Source organism: Triturus cristatus, chromosome 10, assembly GCF_964204655.1.
Source record: "Triturus cristatus chromosome 10, aTriCri1.1, whole genome shotgun sequence".
In the NCBI taxonomy this organism is placed as follows: Eukaryota; Metazoa; Chordata; class Amphibia; order Caudata; family Salamandridae; genus Triturus; species Triturus cristatus.
This window is the reverse complement of record NC_140593.1, coordinates 356,431,534-356,451,218: the sequence shown is the minus strand read 5'-3', so window position 1 is coordinate 356,451,218 and position 19,685 is coordinate 356,431,534. Positions and strand designations below refer to the sequence as shown.

General features: G+C 43.3%; 1 protein-coding gene across 1 annotated transcript in view; it reads right to left on the bottom strand.

The window, feature by feature from the left end:
* KIF15 (kinesin family member 15) overlaps positions 1–19,685 on the bottom strand; it is a 322,611-nt gene that overhangs the window by 206,975 nt on the left and 95,951 nt on the right. Inside the window, exon 5 of the mRNA XM_085631096.1 lies at positions 18,012–18,049. Within this exon, the coding sequence (XP_085487222.1) occupies positions 18,012–18,049 (38 nt within the window). The remainder of the gene's footprint in view (positions 1–18,011; positions 18,050–19,685) is intronic.

The following is a 19,685-nucleotide window of genomic DNA, read 5'->3' as shown; positions in this document are numbered from 1 at the left end:
GCAAGAAAATGGCAACTTTCTAAAAGTGTAATTTCCAAAACAATAATATAAAATCAGACTTTTTACCATTAAGTTAGATTATTAATTTCTATTAAAATGATTCAGTTAATCACTCTATCTATCCCCAAACTACATTTAGCACTTACTAAATGTAAAACAATAAACCAGTGTTAACCTATGAGTGAACTAGCCTTGCCACAGTTTCAAACTACTTAGGAAGTTTTTTTTACTGTAAGCGAATGAAAAAAATTACATATCAACGCGCTACGTTTTAAATACCATGCACTATGCCCCATGGGCATTGGGAACCTACCTTACATGGGACTTACAAGCATTAAAAAGGTAGGTTTAAGCCTGGCAAAAGGTCTATTTATTTTTTCATCTGCATATCACATCTGCAATGGCAGGTCTGGAGACAGGTTTTGCGGTGCTACTTTAATGGGTGGCACAAAAAGTGTTGCAGCCCACTGGTAGCATTTAATTTACTGGCCCTAGATACATGCAGTACTGTATACTAGGGCCTTAAGTAAATCAATTTTACCAATCAGTTATGTCTCAATATTACAATGTTTAATAGGGAGAGTACAACACTTTAATACAGGTGAGGTAATGTCAATGCGGAGACCATTCAACAAAGCAGGAAACTAATCTCCTGGACGAAGAGAAAAAGAAAGCCATGTGGGATGAGGAGAGCTATAACCTATAACATGGAGATAAGAGTGGCACCCTTCTAAAAAGACATAAAGGGAGGCAGGCCCGCCTCAGAGTGGATGACACCCTCAAAGGGGTGGGTGGGTAGGTAGGTAGAGAGTCATAGCCCTACGGCCTCGAACAGTGGAAAACAGCCCATATGATAACCTGCTCGAAGGACTAGGAATTGGAAAACCAATGGCCAAAGAAAGATCACCGTGCATCAAAACAGGTAAGAACAGACAAATACACCAAATGTCTTCCTCCTCTCCTAGAAATGGCAATGGGGGTTGCGCAGAGGGTCAGAGTATGGATGAGTGAACCCTAAGCCTCCTGCTATACACAGGCAAATGCAGGCAATAAAAAGCTCTGAAGAAACTAACACAAGATTGGAGAGATGGACACCTTAGTGATGCAAATCAGACACAATCTCAGAAATGTGATTTAGAGAGTACATGGTGCAGAAGAGTGAATCAGAGCCTGAAGATATCTGTTAAGGAGCGCAAGAAAACAGTGACAGCTGCTACTGTTCTAAGAAGACTTGGCACTGTGAGTGGAAAATGCAGAAGGCTGCTCGTGGAGAAGCAAACTCAGATTTATTGGTTTTCCAAAAGGCGCAGAAGGGAAGGACCCGACAGACTTCTTTAGAAACTGACTGACCTCAGTCATAACTGTGGATAATTTCTTGCCTTGTCTTATCATAGAAAGGGAACATGGGGCAGTGGGCAGAGACAGCAAGACCACCTCCAGCCCCCATCCTAAAACCAATGACAGTTCATTTTTTTCAACTACCTAAAATAGAGATATAATCCTCAGGGAAGTTATAAATCAAAAGTGAGGTGCTCTTTTTAGTGCAGAAAATATTTTTCTTACCAGACTATACAAAAATGGTCCACATCGGAAAACATACAACTAAGGGCCATATGCATCAACACATTTTCCCATAGACATAGAATGGGCAAAACCTCCTAGATGCAACTGGCCACAAGTGAAGCAAAAGGCGAGAGCTATAGGACTTAAATACATGCTGCTGTATCCTGACAAACTAAAGGTGATATGTCAGGACAAGTCCAACATATTTGAATCATCAAGAGGAAACATTAGTCATGAAACCGACCAGGGACTATAGTCATTGTTGGAAGTAAGGCCCAACCAACAAAATACAAAACATACAGCAGACCCATTCAAGAAGCCAACAAAAAAGACCAAGACCCCTTATGAGCACAATGGTAGGCACGCCCTTAGGAGAAGATTCAAAAGAGACAGATGGGGCACCCAATCGTGAAGAGAGACACACAGATACAAGAGACAAAAGGGAAAGAACAACCGAAGGTAGCAGACGACGCACTGTACTCAGATAAACTAACTGCATGCTTGCTTCCATTCGCTACTGTTAATACATTACTGGGTGAATGTTACGGGGAGATTACCACTAAGGGAAAAGTTAAGGGACAGAAGTTAATAGAGTCTCAAGCTCTCCAGGGCTCACTAGAGTCTTCACAATAGCACAACGAACAGGAAGCAGGCTAAAGAAAGGGGCTTTCTTGAATAGAACTGCCCTTGTAGTTGGCAAACATAGCTTTTACAAGATACTGCAGAAACACAATTCAAGTTGGATGAGCACATTAGTTTTGGTTTAGGGGGAACAAATAGGGGGAGTACAGACAGACCTTTCTAGGGATGGAGTCTGAGCAGTTCTCAAGCTCAGCGGGGCGCAAAGGAAAAGCAGGGATTGACAGGTGACTGGGAATGTTTCTGTTGCAGTTATGATAGGAGAATAAAATAAACAACAAAAAACAGTATACAGTCGTGCCCAATGGTTTCTTCAGTTGTGTTCCCCTGCCCTGAGTGCCCAACTTTGGGTTTTTTATTTCCTTCTAGCCTCACACTAAATCAGAGGACTAGGTCTGTCCCTTGACAAGGATGAGGTCCTGGACCTCTCCTGTGACCCGGAGAGGTACACCAAGTGTGCCCTCACTGCAAGGACAGCAGACTACCATCCGTCATGTGTTTAGTACAAAGAGTGGTGATGGCAGCACACAGTTTTTGGAATCCTTAGCTAGGACCAGTCTTTGTATGTATATATATGTGTGTAACATATGAGTTGTACAAGGTGGATCGTCAATAATGTATTCAATATATATATTTATGTTGTTACAAGCGCATTAGCAGATATAAGCGAGTATTTATTTTGCAAACTCGTCACGTTGTGGTTTCACGCTAAGTACCAATCTTTGATGTTAAGGTCTTTCTTTCATTTCTGTCCATCATGTGATGTGGGTGTAAGCATTTTTAAACGCCGTCATACGCAAAGTTTGTCTCATGTGATCAAGGCCGTTTGCCGGCCGAAACGCGTCATGACATAAGGGAGATTCGAGAACTGAATAAAAACGACAGTATCTACCGACGAAGAGGAGTTTGTGCATTCTTTCTTTTCCTTGAGAAAACTGGTGAATGCTCAGTGTTCATATATGTGTGTATGTGTGTGTGTATATATATATATATATATATATATATATATATATATATATATATATATATATATATAATCTTTATTGCTTGATTAATTAAAATCATTGCAATCACAACATTTTATGTCTCCAAGAAAAACACATTTACATTACAAACAAAACATCATCTTATCACATAATACAAAAAACTGTCCCATAAATACAATTTAAAAACTTATCGATAAGCCCAAATCTAGCCACCTTACATCGTTAATCACAGATTATTGCACATTATACATTTTAAAGTGACGGTGTGCATTACATACTATTTCCATGGATATAGCAGAGAAATATTCTGACCAATAAACATTCATTTCCCCTTCCTTTCAAAGTGCTAATGTGCAAAAAATGAATCAGTTTGCTGCAATGATAACCCAGCTATTGTTACGTTTCGAATTAATACCGTCGCAACAAACATTGTTAAGTAATAAAATGTATAAGCCGTTAAAACCAATAGCACCAAGGCCATAAAATTAGAGGGGATCTGCCCTATATTAGACATTTTTCAACTGCCATTACATTTTTTTTACCACTGGACATAGTAATTGAACCGATTCACCAGACAATGACCTGATTAATGCCCGTCGGGCAGATCTCACGCCACTCATCTGAAAATAAGGTCTCAAAACTAAACGTCTAAGATTAATCAGCTTCGGGCATACACATATATGTACAAGAGTTTCCTGTGGCCATCCGCAAAATCTACAATTAGAATCCGGCCACTGTTTGATCCAAGATAGAGTGCCCTCCTTTGTTGGGTTTATACCCATACGTAGCCTTAAAAACATTTTTTTAAACTTTACGGAAAAGAAAACATTTAAATTCGGCTGAACACGCGGGGATTGGTATGAATTGATCACGTACCATGCATAGTTTCTCTCAGCTAATGCTAGTTTATCCAATTTAAACGTTTCAACTTTAATATGCTTTTTTAAAATTAATTTATAGTTGGGCATTTTCAAAGCTGGCAGTTCAATTTGCAGGGCGATATCTCGAAAGGCAGTTAAAATATAAGCACTCCATTTAACCGCGTAAGCAGATTTATCAATTTCTTGCCAACAAATATTCCCTAAAGATGCAGGGGCTGATGTTGACAATGCAGCCATACATTTTAGGAAAGATCCTTTTGATACCAGGCACTGTCTTTGGAGACCGAATTCCAATCTAATTGCTGCTTGACACACTGATCTGGCAATTCCAAAGGTTGCTTTAAAAACCTTGCAAATCAGTAAGTCAAGCACCTTCACATCTTTTCCTCTAGTAATCGGGGAACCATATAATGAGGGTAGGTTGTAACTAGGCTTTGATTACTTTAAGAATAAACTCATATGATTGACAGTTCAGTGATTTCTTTAAACATTTAAAAGCATGGATCAATGTCACAGCCTTGGCCCTTAGATCTTTAAGGTGAAATTTAGGAACATGCCCATTCACAACATCCAAATGTTGTTATATCCATTTATAGCGCGCTCGGATACTCGTGAGTGTCCCGGCGCGATGCCAGAGGGGTACAAGAAGAGACTATCAGGCAAAGAAATGATTTTAAGTTTCCTTTTAAACACAGCTGGGTCCTGAATGGACCGCAGGGCGAAGGGGAGGGCATTCCAAGCCACACTTGTCTTCACCACAAGACAGCTGCCCCCCAGCCTCTGGAACTTAAAGCGCGGGACCCAGGCAAAACAAAGGGACAAGGACCGAAGGGCTCGCAAAGGAACGTAAAAAGAGAAGCGCCTCTGAAGATAAAGGGGCCATAGCCGTGGAGAGCACGATGGGTCAGAACCAGAAATTTTAACTTGACCCTGTCCACCACAGGCAACCAATGAAGAGAGCGCTATTGAAGAGCCACACTATTCCTCGCCGAAATTCCCAGAAGGAATCTGGCTGCCATATGCTGAACCACCTGTGGCTTTTTAAGCAGGTAGGCAGGGGCACCAGCAAAAAGGGCATTGGCATAGTCCAATCGTGACAAAATTAAAGCACACGTGACAGTTTCTCTTGCCTCCTGCGGGAGGAGTGGAAAAATGTTCCTAAGAGTCTTAAGAAGGCCGAAACAGCAGCCAGCTATTTTCTTAATGTGTGTTGAGAAAGAAAGACTCATCAAACCCCACTCCCAGGTTTTTAGCGGGCTGTCCCAAGGAAAGGGGCAGTGGAGAGTCCCGCGGCCACAGCTGCTCTCGGAAATCAGCGGGAAACTTACCAAAGAGCAGAATCTCTGATTTTTGTTCATTGAACTTAAGCTGTGCATCGGCCAACCATTTAAAAATGGAAACTAGGCATTGTTGCGCCGCTGAGACAGAATCTGATGTTTTGTCCCAGGTAAACAACAACTGGGTATCATCCGCGTAGGCCAACACCTTAGCCCCAAGCTCCTCTGCCAGATATATCAGTGGCATAACATAAATGTTAAAGAGGAGAGGGCTAAGGGAGGAATCCTGCGGGACTCCAGTATTAACCAGTTGAGGGGAGGAGGAGAAGGGGGGGGACCCAAATCTGCTCAACCCGCTCCTCCAGGAAAGACCTAAGCCAGCCCCAGACCGCTCCCGACACCAATCTCTGCAAGTCGGGCCAAAAGAAGAGCAAGTGGGACCGTATCAAACGCCACCGAGAGGTCCAGCAAGTTTAATGCCGCCCTCCCGCCGGCGTCGAGGCACACCCGGATGGCCTCCACCACCTCAACCAAGACAGTCTCAATGCTGTGAGAGGCTCGAAACCCTGATTGAGCTGGATGCACAAGTGCCTCAGTCTCCACAAATTCTGTAAGTTGCTTGTTGACCACCTTCTCACAGACCTTGGCAATAGCCGGAATGAGGGAGATGGGCCGATAGTTACCTGGGTTAAGGAGATCCAAATGCTGGGAAAGGTCTGATAAAAATAAATTAAATAAGCAGGGGGCAAGAACACAGCCCTTCTTCAGGCCATTATATGTTCTAATCTTCCTTGATAAGGAATTACCCTCCCCAATCTTAACTTGAACCCAAATAGCTTTTAACAATTTCTTTGAGATTCCCAGATCTGACAATTTTTTCCATAATAAATTTCGAGGCATAGAGTCGAAGGCTGCCTTAAGATCAATAAAAGCAATATATAAATTTTGTTTATTCAAGGCAGCCTTCTCTGCAAGCAAGGTTAGAGCCAACAAATGAGTGATAGTGGATTGACCTTTCTGGAAACCAGTCTGATTAAATGGGATAATACTCTCCTTCATAAACCAGGCTTCCAATTCTATTAGGAGACCAGAAGCAAACACCTTTGCATCGACATCGGTCAACGAGATTAGTCGATAATTAGCGGGGTTTGACACCGGGCCGCTTTTATACATTGGTTGCACTATGCTACCTTGCCATGACTCCGGAACAACCCCTAATGTCAAAATTTCCCTAAATAAATTATGCAAAATGCCGGCCCACAGATCACTATTAACACGAAACAGGGCATTCGGTAGCCCATTAGGTCCCGGGGCTCCATCTGCTCGCAACCCGCGTAACAGGGTCAATACTTGATTACAGCTTGGAATTTCTAAATCGAAATTTGGATCAGGACTAGAATCAATAACATGATCATTAGAGTTCAAATCGAGACACTCTCCATTCCCCGCACTGGTTAGTGCTATTTTATTTACCACAACTAAAGCAAACCTGTCTGGGTGTTTTCCCACTGGACCCGATACACCATACAAATTGGTTATAAACATTACCCAACTGGGTTCAGGTACATTTACAGAAAAAGCCCTACAGCCTCCCCTTTCGAGGTTATTAATAACCCCAAAATTTCTGTTGCATTATTTTGCTTAGTTGCGGATAGTAAGCTATTCCATAGCCCAGTTTGATATTTAAGTTTTGCTTTCCATATTTCTTGTCTGTAGGTCTTCTTAAGTTCCTTCAGGTTTTATTTATACACTGGGTAGGTCTGACAAAATCTACGGGCGTATGCCTCACAGACAACTCTATTTTTTTTTTATAAATCTGTTTATTAAACAGACTCGACAACAAGGCATAGTATCACAAAGTCAATATGGAGGGTACCGCAAAAACAAATATACATAATTAGGGCTCCCGGTTTTATGGTATTTATTTTTTTGCCATTTCCGTCTGTATTTATCCATATTTATTTTTTGGGCATTTTTTCTGTATTTATCCACAATTATTTTTGCCACAAGCAAAAGCCAACGCTACAGCTACAGCTAGTATTTTTCCACATTTATTTAAATTGACAATGCACACAGGGCCAGCTCTAGGGCGGTGCGACCGGTGCCACCGCACCGGGTGCTGCCTTCCTGGGAGCGCAGTGTTTGCAAGTTTAGTATGTGTTTCAAGCACCTGCTGCAGCGTTTTTCTTCTGGTAATTACCAGGCCTCACAAAAATGTCAAGAAAACTCGTGTGATTAATTATCTTCCTGGATAGAGATCAGTGTTTTGTATAGTTGAGGTTTTAACTTATGTTAAGTTAGTGCAGAGGGTTAACATGCCTGCAAAGAACGTGTACCAAGTAGATTACAGAGTGCATATAATGTAAACAGATCAGCAGGTTACTGCTTTTAAAAAATATATCCTTTTGTTACTTGCAATTTATAACTTAAAGTCCTAATATTCAACAGTGAGCTATTAACTTTCATCATAGGACTGCATACGCACTGAAAAGTATACATTAGAACATTGATTAATGTTGCATAAAGGGTTAATTTGGCTAGAGTTCGATTATTATTATTGGAAAAAACTCCCAACTATGCTGTTTCTTTTTCGACTCTGAGTTTGTGCTTCTCCAGACCAAGCACTCTTAAACTATACTGCCTACCAGTATGCATGACATGTACCTACACTTTTAGTCCTTTGGCTTATGCAACATTTCCTATACACTGATTTACACATTGTGATTGAAAGTCTCTATGTAATGTGTGTTTGATGCAATGTGCTCTGACACCCTACACTTGTATGAGGGAGAGCCAGGTACCTATACCCACAACCCAACATGCAGAGGCTGACACACACAGACAAAGTACAGACAGGATAGAACTCAGTCTCACCCTATGCAAAAACAGACAGTGCACACTCAGGCACGTAGAGAGAAACAGGGAGATACACCGACAGAAAGGACGATGTATAAATGCAGGTTTCATGTCCACCTAATATTTAATCATTTGATGATGAACTTGGGCGGGCACAGAAGATCCTGGGCAGAGAGGGGGGAAGTGGCGATGCTGACAGGCACACACACACAGACAGTTTTTGAGCTGCCAGCCGCACCCGAGTACTTCACAGGTCTTTAAAAGACCATTCACTTGTTAACAAGGCTGGGGGAGGGTGGCAGGAGGGGGATTAATTGGGAGTCTTCGCAGAGGTAAACTGTATTATTCAAAAGGATGCCAAGAACTGATGTGTAAATGAGCCTTGGTGTTTTGGCCTCAGGTTACGGGTTTCACAACAACACGAAAAGACACAACCCTGCAGTACATAGGAAGTCTAAATGCACGCACACACACACACACACACACACACACACACACACACACACACACACACACACACACACACACACACACACACACACACACACACACACACACACACACACACACACACACACACACACACACACACACACACACACAGAATATGCATAAGCTGTGAGGCTTTTGTGTCGAGCTGAGGCAAGCGCACTAAGTGGTCGGGCTCCTGGGAAGTTTCCCTCTGCCTCTTTCTGCCACTTGGAGCCTGTTAACCCTTTGCGCCCCGCTTACCCCAGGGTTGTTCCATCAGCCTGGGTTCACCTCTCGCTGCTCTCTGCTCGTGCTCAGCTTCTGGGGGCTAATGTTACACCATTGCAGTGGGGAGGATAAGTGGTTTGAACAGGATGAGTGAGGTGACTCGCGCATGTGTAGTGAGTTGGACAAGTGGGACGAAAGTGACGCGGGTGAGAGTTTACTGGTGATTAGATGGTTGAGCGGCTGGAGAGGGATAAACAGGGCGTGGCAAGGAAACTCTGCACTGGAGCTCGGCAAAATTTGCTAGTATTTTGCCGTTTCTAAATATAAATACAGACAAAGGAAATATAGTTTTCTGTCTGTATTTATATGTAGAAATCCGTAAAAATGGAAAACCGGGAGCCCTAATAATAATACAGTAAGCTTATGCAGTGGAAATCACAGGGCGGGGGAGACATCATCCTGTAAGCGAGGGGGGTACAAATGTTTCCACGGTATAAATTCCAAGGGGCCCATATCTTGGCCCATTTACGGGGACAGCCACGGGCCGTATACACAAACTTCTCTTTGCATACACCAGTCAAGGTCTTTTTTCCAGTCCGTAATTGTGGGTGCATGTGATGCCCCCCAGAGCTGCGCAATGTTCCTTTTGGCTATCATGCAGCCGAGTGTGACCCATTGTGTGGCATGGGTGGTGAGGTCTGTCGGTTCCCAGATATTAAGGAGGCATCTGGGCGCTTCTGGCTGGAACTCAGCCTCCAATATTTAGCTCATGATTACATGTATCTTACGCCAGAATTCCTGGATTGGTCTGCAGTGCCATAGAATGTGCATGAAAGTGCCCGGTTGAGAACATCCCAGTCTACAGGACCCATCCGTCTGACCTCCCATGTGTACCAGTTGGGAACCTGTTACATATATTCTATGCAGGATTTTCAGCTGCACAAGCCAGAGCCGCGCTGATATTGCAACTGTTTTAGGGGATGAGATCGCCGTCTGACAACTTTCGTCGTCTAGTTCGATGCCGTCTCCCGTCCATTTCTCCCGCAGTGAAGTTAGGGGATCGCTCATGTTGTTGATAAGTTTTCTGTAAATTAAGGATATAGCCCTTTCGGGCAGATGCCCATCTAGCAGTCTGTCCTCTAATGGGGAGCTATCCGTTGGGGAGGCATCACAAGGCAGTGCGGATTGTAATGCGTGGCGGACCTGAAGATATCTGAAAAACTCTGAGTCTGCCAGTGAGTATTGACTTTGGAGAGTGCTAAAAGGTTTTACCCCCCCTGCGCCCCATAGGTCTCCAATATTGGAGATACCAATCAGGTCCCATTTGTCAAAGCCTTTGGAATTACCCAAGTCCCCTAGTTTTTGGGAATCCCACAGTGGGGTGGCAAGTGTTAATCTATTGTTCCAGCCCAGAGATTGGGTTACAGCATGCCAGATCTTAACTGTGTGCTTGGTAGGCCCAGTCAGTGGGTATCTGTCAGGTTTGGAATACAGTGCTCGGGTGTAGGCCCAGTTAGGAAGGATCCAGCGGTCCATATGGAACCCCGGAGCGTCAGGGCGACCGTAGGTGCCGTGGTTTATTGCTGTGAGGTGTGCAGCCCAGTAGTATTTTCTTACGTCTGGAAGCCCGATTCCACCATCATACCAACTGAGTGTGAGTTACAGACAACTCTATTGAGTACTTTCTTTAACTTTAATAGTTTGGGGGAATACCATCTTTATGCATATTCAGATTGGTGTTAATCTTCCTAGGCTTTCCAGTTGAAAATTTCCTCACGATAGACTCTGTGATAAAATTCCATTGATTAATCATATTCATGTCACCCTGGATACCCTGATCACTTTCCTTAATCAATGCCTCAGCTGTTTGCATAATATCCTCCTTCTTGGCTAAATTCCATACCAGCCTCTTCAGGTTATATGCAGAACATACCGTGTTGGGAAGATCCTTCGATTTTAGAAGACATTCTACCAAAAAATTACATTTTACAGCCTGGGGGTTGTGATCACTTTCTGGCCGGCCAATTACCTTACATTCAGACAAATGTAATCTCAAATTGTCTGAAATAAATGTTTAATCGATAATTGAAACTTGCTTAGAGTTCTTAAATGTGGGAGTAGATCTAGATTTTTCTTTTAACTGGCTGGTTCCAGCCTCAGACATGTTGTCACAGCAATCCTTAGCTAAACCTCCTGATTTATAGTTAGATTCTGAATACCGAAATAATTGCAAATTAAAATCACCTGATACTATTAAGCCAGCATCTGGATATTGGAGTATTAATACACTCAGTACATCCTGAAGGATATACAGCTGTGCAGACTTATTTTTACTAGCACTCAGGTACACATTAAGAAAAACTAACCTTAACTCGGAGGTATTTACCACAAGGCATTGTAACCAAACCAAATTAAAATCTACCACTTCCACAGCTTGGTTTAAATTAGCCGCGATATAACACGACAATCCACATTTTGCACGGCCAAATTTATTGGTTTTTACTGCCGGAATACTATATTCATTAAATCCGGACAAAGGAGTCATTTGTTCACACCATGTTTCTGGATCAGACAATAAATGATGCAGACCGTGGACATTCCAGGAGCATAGACTTATTTCATTTATTTTATCTTCAGTAGCTCCGGTTGTTCAATTACTGTCTCCACCGGGCACCTTTGCCAATGAGGCTGGCAACCAAGACCAGTCCTCCATTCGCACATTGTTTTTAGGTAACCACTCGCAAAGATGACCCCCTGACTGAGGAATGGAAATCAACAAACCAGAGCTGCAAGATTGGTTATTTGATGGACCCACTGCACCTCTAAGCACTGGATTTGACTTTTTACTTTCAACGATTTTACAACCCATATCCATCTTAAGGGCCAATACCTTCAAGATCGGGGGATATTGTACACTGGCCCAGATCTCGACCTTGATTCCACAGTCCATTAAATTTAATCTGGATCCTAAAATCTTGGTAACAATATCACTCGAGGACCAAGTTGTAATAGTGGACTCCCGAGGAGTGTTGGGCTGTACCTGTCTAAGTTGTACTGACACCAAATCAGAAGATTTAATAAATGCTAAATCAGGTATTGTTGAAATATTTTCAATAGTAAACCCCGGTTGAGGCTATCCAGGGATCCCTGGGATTCATACAATGGGTGCATTACTAATTTGTTGTCCCCGTTTATACAACTATAGTCTTGTCTGCCACTCAAGAGGCTTAATAAATCGGAGTTAATTTCTTTAGATAAAATAGATTTAGGAAATATCTGTAGTGGGGGTTGACTCTGGGCAATATTAGGTTCTAGCATTTCTACCATACTCTACTGATTCCGTGTATCAACAACATGATCTTTGGGAAAAAGTCCTAACCCCTGGGGTTCATTATCCAATTTTATCACACATTCCTTATTGACGTCTACCAAATCCGACTTTATTATATCATTTGGTTTAGGAACATCAATATTATTACCATTTATAGGTCCCTGATCGTTATCCCTCATAGGGAACGGCAGTGCTATAGAAGAATCCCCACCTGCTACAACGGTGACCAGCGGTGGGCATTTCTTAACGGCTGGTTTAAATATAGGGTAATACTCCATAGACTTTGCTGCTATAGCTGCTAACGCAACTGCACTTCTGGCACCTCTTTCCGCAGCCTTTTCCTTGAACGTTTAGATAACGGAGGACAATCATTTATACCTTCCCCATGACTTATACACAGGGGTTTGGCTGTGGGTAGTGGCTTGCCTTTCTTAGGTCCATTGGAGGACTGGCCATCATCTACATGTACATCTAGACACTTACTGACCACGGCCTCCCCGTCTTCCTCCTTTCGCAGCCCCGAGTTTTCACAACCCACGTTTGCCTCAACACCTTGCAGCTTCTTATTTTCAAAATATACACCATCGTCCCCTTCCTTTGTACAAACCAAGTTTTTATCCAAATTGATTTCCCTGCTGTTTTTTTTACTTCTTTCACAAGAGAGCCTAAAATTTCTGGGAGCTCAGACATTTTGTCCAACATATGAGAACATGTACATCTTATCAATTGGTCATTAACCTCAGCCTGGGCCTTAACCACCAAACCTGTCAGGTTTTGTAATTTCGAGTCAATACCGGCCACATAGAGTGCTAAAGTATTTAACAAATCAACCTGAATTTCAAATTTGAGTGGAAGTCAAGTGCACCTGTTAAAACATTCATGGTATTAAGCAAACTTTTCCACACACCCATGTCAGCTGTATTTTCTTTTTTTTGTAACATGACCATCAACATTGGCTAAAACGTCATATTTTTCCAAATATGAAAGATCCGCAGGGCTCAGTGAATTATCAGGCTGACCTAGAATAGGATCTGCAGCATTCAATGAAATATCAGCTTGTCCTAGGAGCTGAACACCCTGAGGATTGTTTATATTATCCATTTTTACCGGAATTAAAATTGCCCGGTCATCAAATAACTGGACCGGTACCTGATCATCACTACATTTCTCTGAACCAAATAAACTTAACATATTCTTATCATTTATTATCTCTAAAATTGCCATTCCTAGATTCTCGCCTTTTTTTTTTTTTTTTAAAATCCGCCCCAAACATGGGCATCCCAGTAATCAAAAGGTCTTGGGACACTTTGTTAACCTGCACATCCCCCATACAGATAAACGATGCATCACGAACATTCAAGGGCATAGTGCAGCTTGATAAGTCCAAAGAAATGTCCGCAGACTGAGCAACCTTTACATCAGGCCGCGTCTTCCATCGAGACTCCTCCTTTATGTACTCATTAGTTGGGGTAATATGAACTTGGGCATTGACTACCATTTTATACGTTGGTGGTTTCGCCACAGATACATCTTGGCTTAATTGACCTTGTTATATTGATTGTATAGGGCTGAATACTTGATTTCCACTGACTCTCAGCTCCTCGGGAGGTATAGAGTCCTCAAATTCAGCTTGGTCTTTATTCGCAGTTTCCAATAAGAGGGGTAAATTGAGATCACCATTACTCTCATTTTTGATGACACCCTTCTGCATAAAGAAATCCTTAATACTAAGCTGGGAATAGTTGGGCCCTCCTCCTATAGAGGATGAGTTACTAATTAGCCCCATACCCTTCATAGGAGCCCCCGGGCTTGAGTTTGGGTTTGACCCAGTTCTTTCAGGTACACTCTTGTTGCCTGTCTCAATCATCACTTGGGGATTTCTTTTTTTAGAGTGGGTTAGTTTATACCTAGCCGCTATTCGCCTTTTTTGTAGCTGTTCTTGAAAGGTCAGTTGCACTTGACCTCACACGCCCAGATCGCATAGTGCAATTTCAAGTCGTCAGGGAACACACAACAGAACCTTAAAGAGGTTCCCGATTTCTGACTTGCTCCCTTGTCTACAGTTACACCCCTTGGGGACTGCAAAATTCCAAAAGTTCCGCTAGGAGAAGAGTTTTTCCAATTTGTACAAGCAGTATCACCTATGGCACCACTTGAAAACTACAAAATTCCAAAAGTTCCTTTAGGAGAGGAGCTTTTCAATTTGTACAAGCGCGGTTTCCTTGTTGGAATGATTTCTATGCTATAACCGCTTTGCTATAGTGACCCTCTAGTCAACAATGTACAGCTATGCTAAAACAAGTTCAAGCATAAGCAAGCGGGCAGGTAAGCACAACAGCTCCACAGCTCTTACCCCCTTGCCTTGCTTTGGCACACCTCCTGCAACCTGGCTGCCTCCGTTGAGCTTTTAGCCCAGGGCCTCTGAATTGTATGCCGTCTGCTCAGGGCACGATCCCTCTAGGTGAGGCAGCGGGGCTCCGCTGACACGAGCCGTCCGCCTCTCCGCTGTTCAACTGAATCAGCGTCCACCATGCACAGACCTCTAGTTGAGGCAGCGGGGGCTGCCGAACCGCCCACAAGCCGCCTGCCGCACCGCTCAGCTGTCCAGCTACACCGCAATGGGCAACACGGTAGCGGCGATAATGGTGACAGCGGCGAAAAGCTGCGGCTGAAAACCAGCAAAAGCCGAAGCAGAAGACAGCAGAAAGCGGCTGGAGGACGATAGAGCCGCAGCGACCACAACCGCGTACGGCAACAGCACCAGCCACAGCCACAGGCTTTCAAACTAGGTAACTGGAGTGGAGGGCTACAGATTCACTTGAGTAAGTGTCTGCTTCTCCGTACTAACCCAGATCATAGTGCTAATATCAAGTGTATATTGTGCATGGTTGTGTATGTGGCCTGCATGGTACATGCATTGCATGTATGAGTAGGCCAGAGTAGTGGGGAGCCAGTGATATTCATTTTGGAAGTCCTGCACAGGCCTGGTGCACAAGATGGAGAGGATGTTCCCATACAGTGGAAGTGTGTTGCTGACATTACAGACAAGGAGGAGACCTAGACACTGGTGCTGGAAGAGAAAAGATTCCTTTTGCAATTTGATTAGGCCTTTTGCGGAGAGAGGTTATTGATCAGTCATCAGGTAGCACTGCCAGTTGATAGAGGTGGGGGGTGAGGAATGAGGTTGCAGTCTGTTGTTCAAGGTGAAATGGACCCCTTGCATTAAGCCTTTTATCTTTCCCCTGATCACTCTTCAGTGTGGTTGACAGCCAGGTGCAGAACGCTCACACCTTGTTGTGAGGACTCCAGGCTGGACACTACCCTGCTGCAAGGAGCATCAATCTATACAATGCCTGTGTTTGAAAAGCATCCTGGAGAAGACACTTGGAAAAAGGAACACCATATACTGGGTCTAAACGTGCAGACAATGGCTCCACATCTCCCTTCTGCTTTGACTGTATAGAAGTGGGACCCACTTGTGGTTCCAGTTCCATGCTCGCTATGCCCATGGAAGAGAGTGCTTCACAGGATACTCAGATGACTGCTGTGTGACAAGAGCTGGTGCCTGCCTCACAGCCAGGTTCTCACATGTAAGGGAAGAACACAAGTGTCTTGCCATGCTGGAAGAATCTGTTCATCTGACCTGAAGCACCTAGAAGACAGCATGCCTGCTGAGAGCAAAGGAGCCTGCCAACCCTTCAGGATGAGCCACTGTTTAGGAGGAGCCAGGGGCAGCAAAGCCTCGGTGCTGGTGGGGTCTGCAGGAGAACAAGAGAGGGATTTGAGTGCCACAGGTGTTGGAGGGTAGACTGACGCCTATTTGCAGTACCTGATGGGAACCACAGAATCACAGCCGCCCAATGCTGCAGCGACAAAGATTGAGAACACAGATGGCCTGAGCTGCTTTGACCACACCTGTAGGCTATGCATGCGAGACAAAAGTCTTGGAGCCCAAAATCTGCGGACAGGTAGGCTGTCGCAGAGGGGCCCATCAAGGATTAGTGCAGATCTGGAGAAGGCCTCATATTGTGAGTGGGCATTCATAGTGTAAGTCTGTAGTCCTTACTAGAAGTCTGTGGGGCTTAACTCAATTACACATTATAAGCAAAATCTGCACCAAAGTAAAATGTTGCCCTACTTACACCTACAGGGTCCAGTGAGGTATCAATCTTAGTGTAAACATGCAATCCTAAGTGCAGTTCCCTTAACTAGCGACTAAGGCATTTATGTTGGCAAAGAGACGCATAGCCATGCATTCGTGCCGAAGACTCATTCCCAGAAAACAATACTTGCTCCCCAACTGAGAACTATGTAATGACAGAAGCGAGACATATGTTTTACATCTGTGACCTACTTCGACCTTTCTACCTCACAAGAGGAAGGGCATGTAAAGAACCATCAAGGGCTTTGGACTTGCCCCCTCCGTCCACAAGGAAGCGTTGCACCCAGGCAACACACCCTTATAAAAACACCACACCCACCCCCCCCCCCCACACACACACACACTTTTAAAAAAGAGCAAATAAACCCACTCAATTATTCAAAACTCAGGACTGAGAAGCATATCATAAGCCCCTGTGAGTGCGCATTTCTTTGCTTACAACTGTAATGTTGGGTTTTGTGGGGCAGCCAGTAGCATGGCAGTTGAGTCTCCAACACGGTTTTGGCAATGTTCTCCTAGTTCTCCCCAGAGGTAGTTTACCAGACCCAGGGAGAGCTTAGGCATTGATTTAAGCCCTCTGGGAACTGAAGGTTTAAACTCCTAGGCTCTACAATGCGGAGACCGCTGTTTAGTCCTAATGTTACAGTAGCAGCATAGTTTAAAGTACAAGAAATACAGTGGAACATGTGATTCAATTCAATACTTCGTTGACAATGTTGATTGTCGATAATGCAAGGTTTTACAGCATAATGAATACTACTGAATGTTGTTCCTATCAACTTCGACTTCAATGGTGGGTTATAACCAGTATTACATATTGGTATTGTCCCTATTGATTTGAATGGTGTTGCAAGGGTGAATTATAACATGTACCTGCTTTTACTAATGTGGCGGCACCCTAACAAAGCCAGTGGGGCCCACCTTATTGATAATGACACCCCCTTATATCATATTAAATCTAGCATAGATGGGGGTATTTCGGTTCTAAGGTTCAGTCTCCACTACGGGGTGTAAAGTGATATTAGGCTATCACCAAAGGTATTTCCATACCACCGTCCTCAAGTTACACCATCGCCGATCTGCTTCGCTACCCTGAGAGAGTCTAATGTTACAATGGGGTACTTGGTTCCCAATAAAGAGAAAAATCAAGACGTATTACTTGTGAAGGATTCACAACCTTTGCAAATAGTAACCGAATTTCTTATATGTAGTAAAGTTACTTTTCTTTAACAGTGAAGTACTGAGTTGGACAATGAGTTATGGTGCTGCCCGAGGCTTGTTGAATTCAGAGCTCGACCTCCTCCACACTACCAACCCAAGAAACCCGACACTGCACAGCATTGCTCCAACTGGGAGTCAAGAGCTGAAGTGGTTGTATGTTGCCCAGTTTGCAAAGCCATAGTAGGACAGGGCCCAGGATATCAGAGGCAAAGGACCCTTCCCCTATGATTGGCGTATAGTAGCCCCTGCTGGATTTTTGCCCTCCCAGCCCAACAGGATCTAGCACATATCTTGTAAGCCATCTTAAAGGTGGCAGCTGGTGGCAATGCATCACCATGAGTACGCTTTCCATGACCTCAAAGTTCTGAAACATTATAAATAAGTAAATCCACTCACCCAACATTGTGAAGGTTTTGCCTGAGCCCGTCTGACCGCTATTGAAAAAGAAAGGAGCAAAAAAAATGGAAAGAAAGAAAAACAAATAAATAATAGAACACGTTATGGGTCTGGTCTATCCTAATTAAACTATCTATTCCATGATTTTTTTCGAAATCTCATTTGTCACAAGCCCCATCATTGAAACTATGAGCAATGTTTTACAATACCAATCAATGTTATTCAATACTGGATTAAATCATTCAAACGTTTGGTTCTAGAGCGATGACGCTCAATTCTATAGTCTGTATTTTTGTTGCACCCACATTCAAACAGGCATTGAAAGAAAGACAATCAAACGTCTTGATGGCACGCCACACAATGCGTTTTAGTTCAAACTTATTCATAGCTTCCAAAGCACCAACAAGATATATAAACATTCGGAACTGCCAAGGTGGGGCGGAGGGGGCAACCTGAGAATGTTTTGAGGGTCCATTCAATTGAGTAACTCCAAACTGGATGAATTAGAACGCCTACAGGATTTCGCCATTTTACCAGAACACGGATTTTGTTAGCGTGATGTAAATACAGGAGAAATATAGCTACTCCAGCATGGGAAGCCCTGCATATTCATAAACCGGGTACCACACGTCCACCCTCAAAAACGTATCTCAAAGCTCGGAACACTAACACTATCATGAGAGTTTGTTAACACACATATATTACTGGGAACGAGAGCAACAGTCACTGTAAAGAAAATGTAGGAACAGCTATAAGCAGTTTGTTTGTTTCATTTTACAGCTGTAAGAGGATACTTCAACATGCCAAATTCAATATTTCATGCTTAACGTCACAACTAAAGATTTGTAGGCCTGTACGAAATTAGAGTAATTTCGCTTTTACGCAATGATGGAAACTTTCCACAAAGCAAGAAACACGGTGGTTAAAGCCATTTTATAGTACGAAATGCCTCCTCGAGCCAGTTTTTGACCCGAGGACATATTTTACGCTTAAAAAGCACTATATTTACGAATGCAGCTGCTTGCCTTCTGTTCCGATAAGGATGTACCGAGATACGATTCCCCCCCCCCCCCCCAAATAAACGTACGTGACGACGTATAATTTCGAGCTTGAAGTGTCTAAAGGGCAACAAAAACATGTTCGCGATATTGTGAGATTATGTCAGCGTAACAAAAAAGTTGCCCTGGCCTAATGATTACTAGCGAGAATTTTTGCACCAGTTATTTATTCCCACCACTTCCTGTTTGATGTAAAATACGTACTGTTACCTAATCTCTACTTTTCTGTGCTGCAGTTGTTTAAGCAAAGTCACAATCAAGGACAATAATGACCAATGATCACATTTGGTTACATTGAGATCCAGAATGCAACCGGTAGAAGATCTATGCACCACAGGATTAGATCCTCCCTCAAAAATAATTGGAAACAAAGGTTAAGGTGGGAATGTCTCATTGCCACAGGAAAATAATAATGCATTTACCCCATATACACGCCCTATGTCGCACCCATTTCCCTATCAACTTTTTCTGCTGGACATTTACCTCAACCACTTCACCAGCCAGCCCTATAACTTCACTGCTTCCTTCACAATTATAAAATCACCCACAAATCCAACATTCGTACCCTTAGCCTACTTTCACTCGCACTTGGCGCCCAAGCTGCAGTCCCCACCCA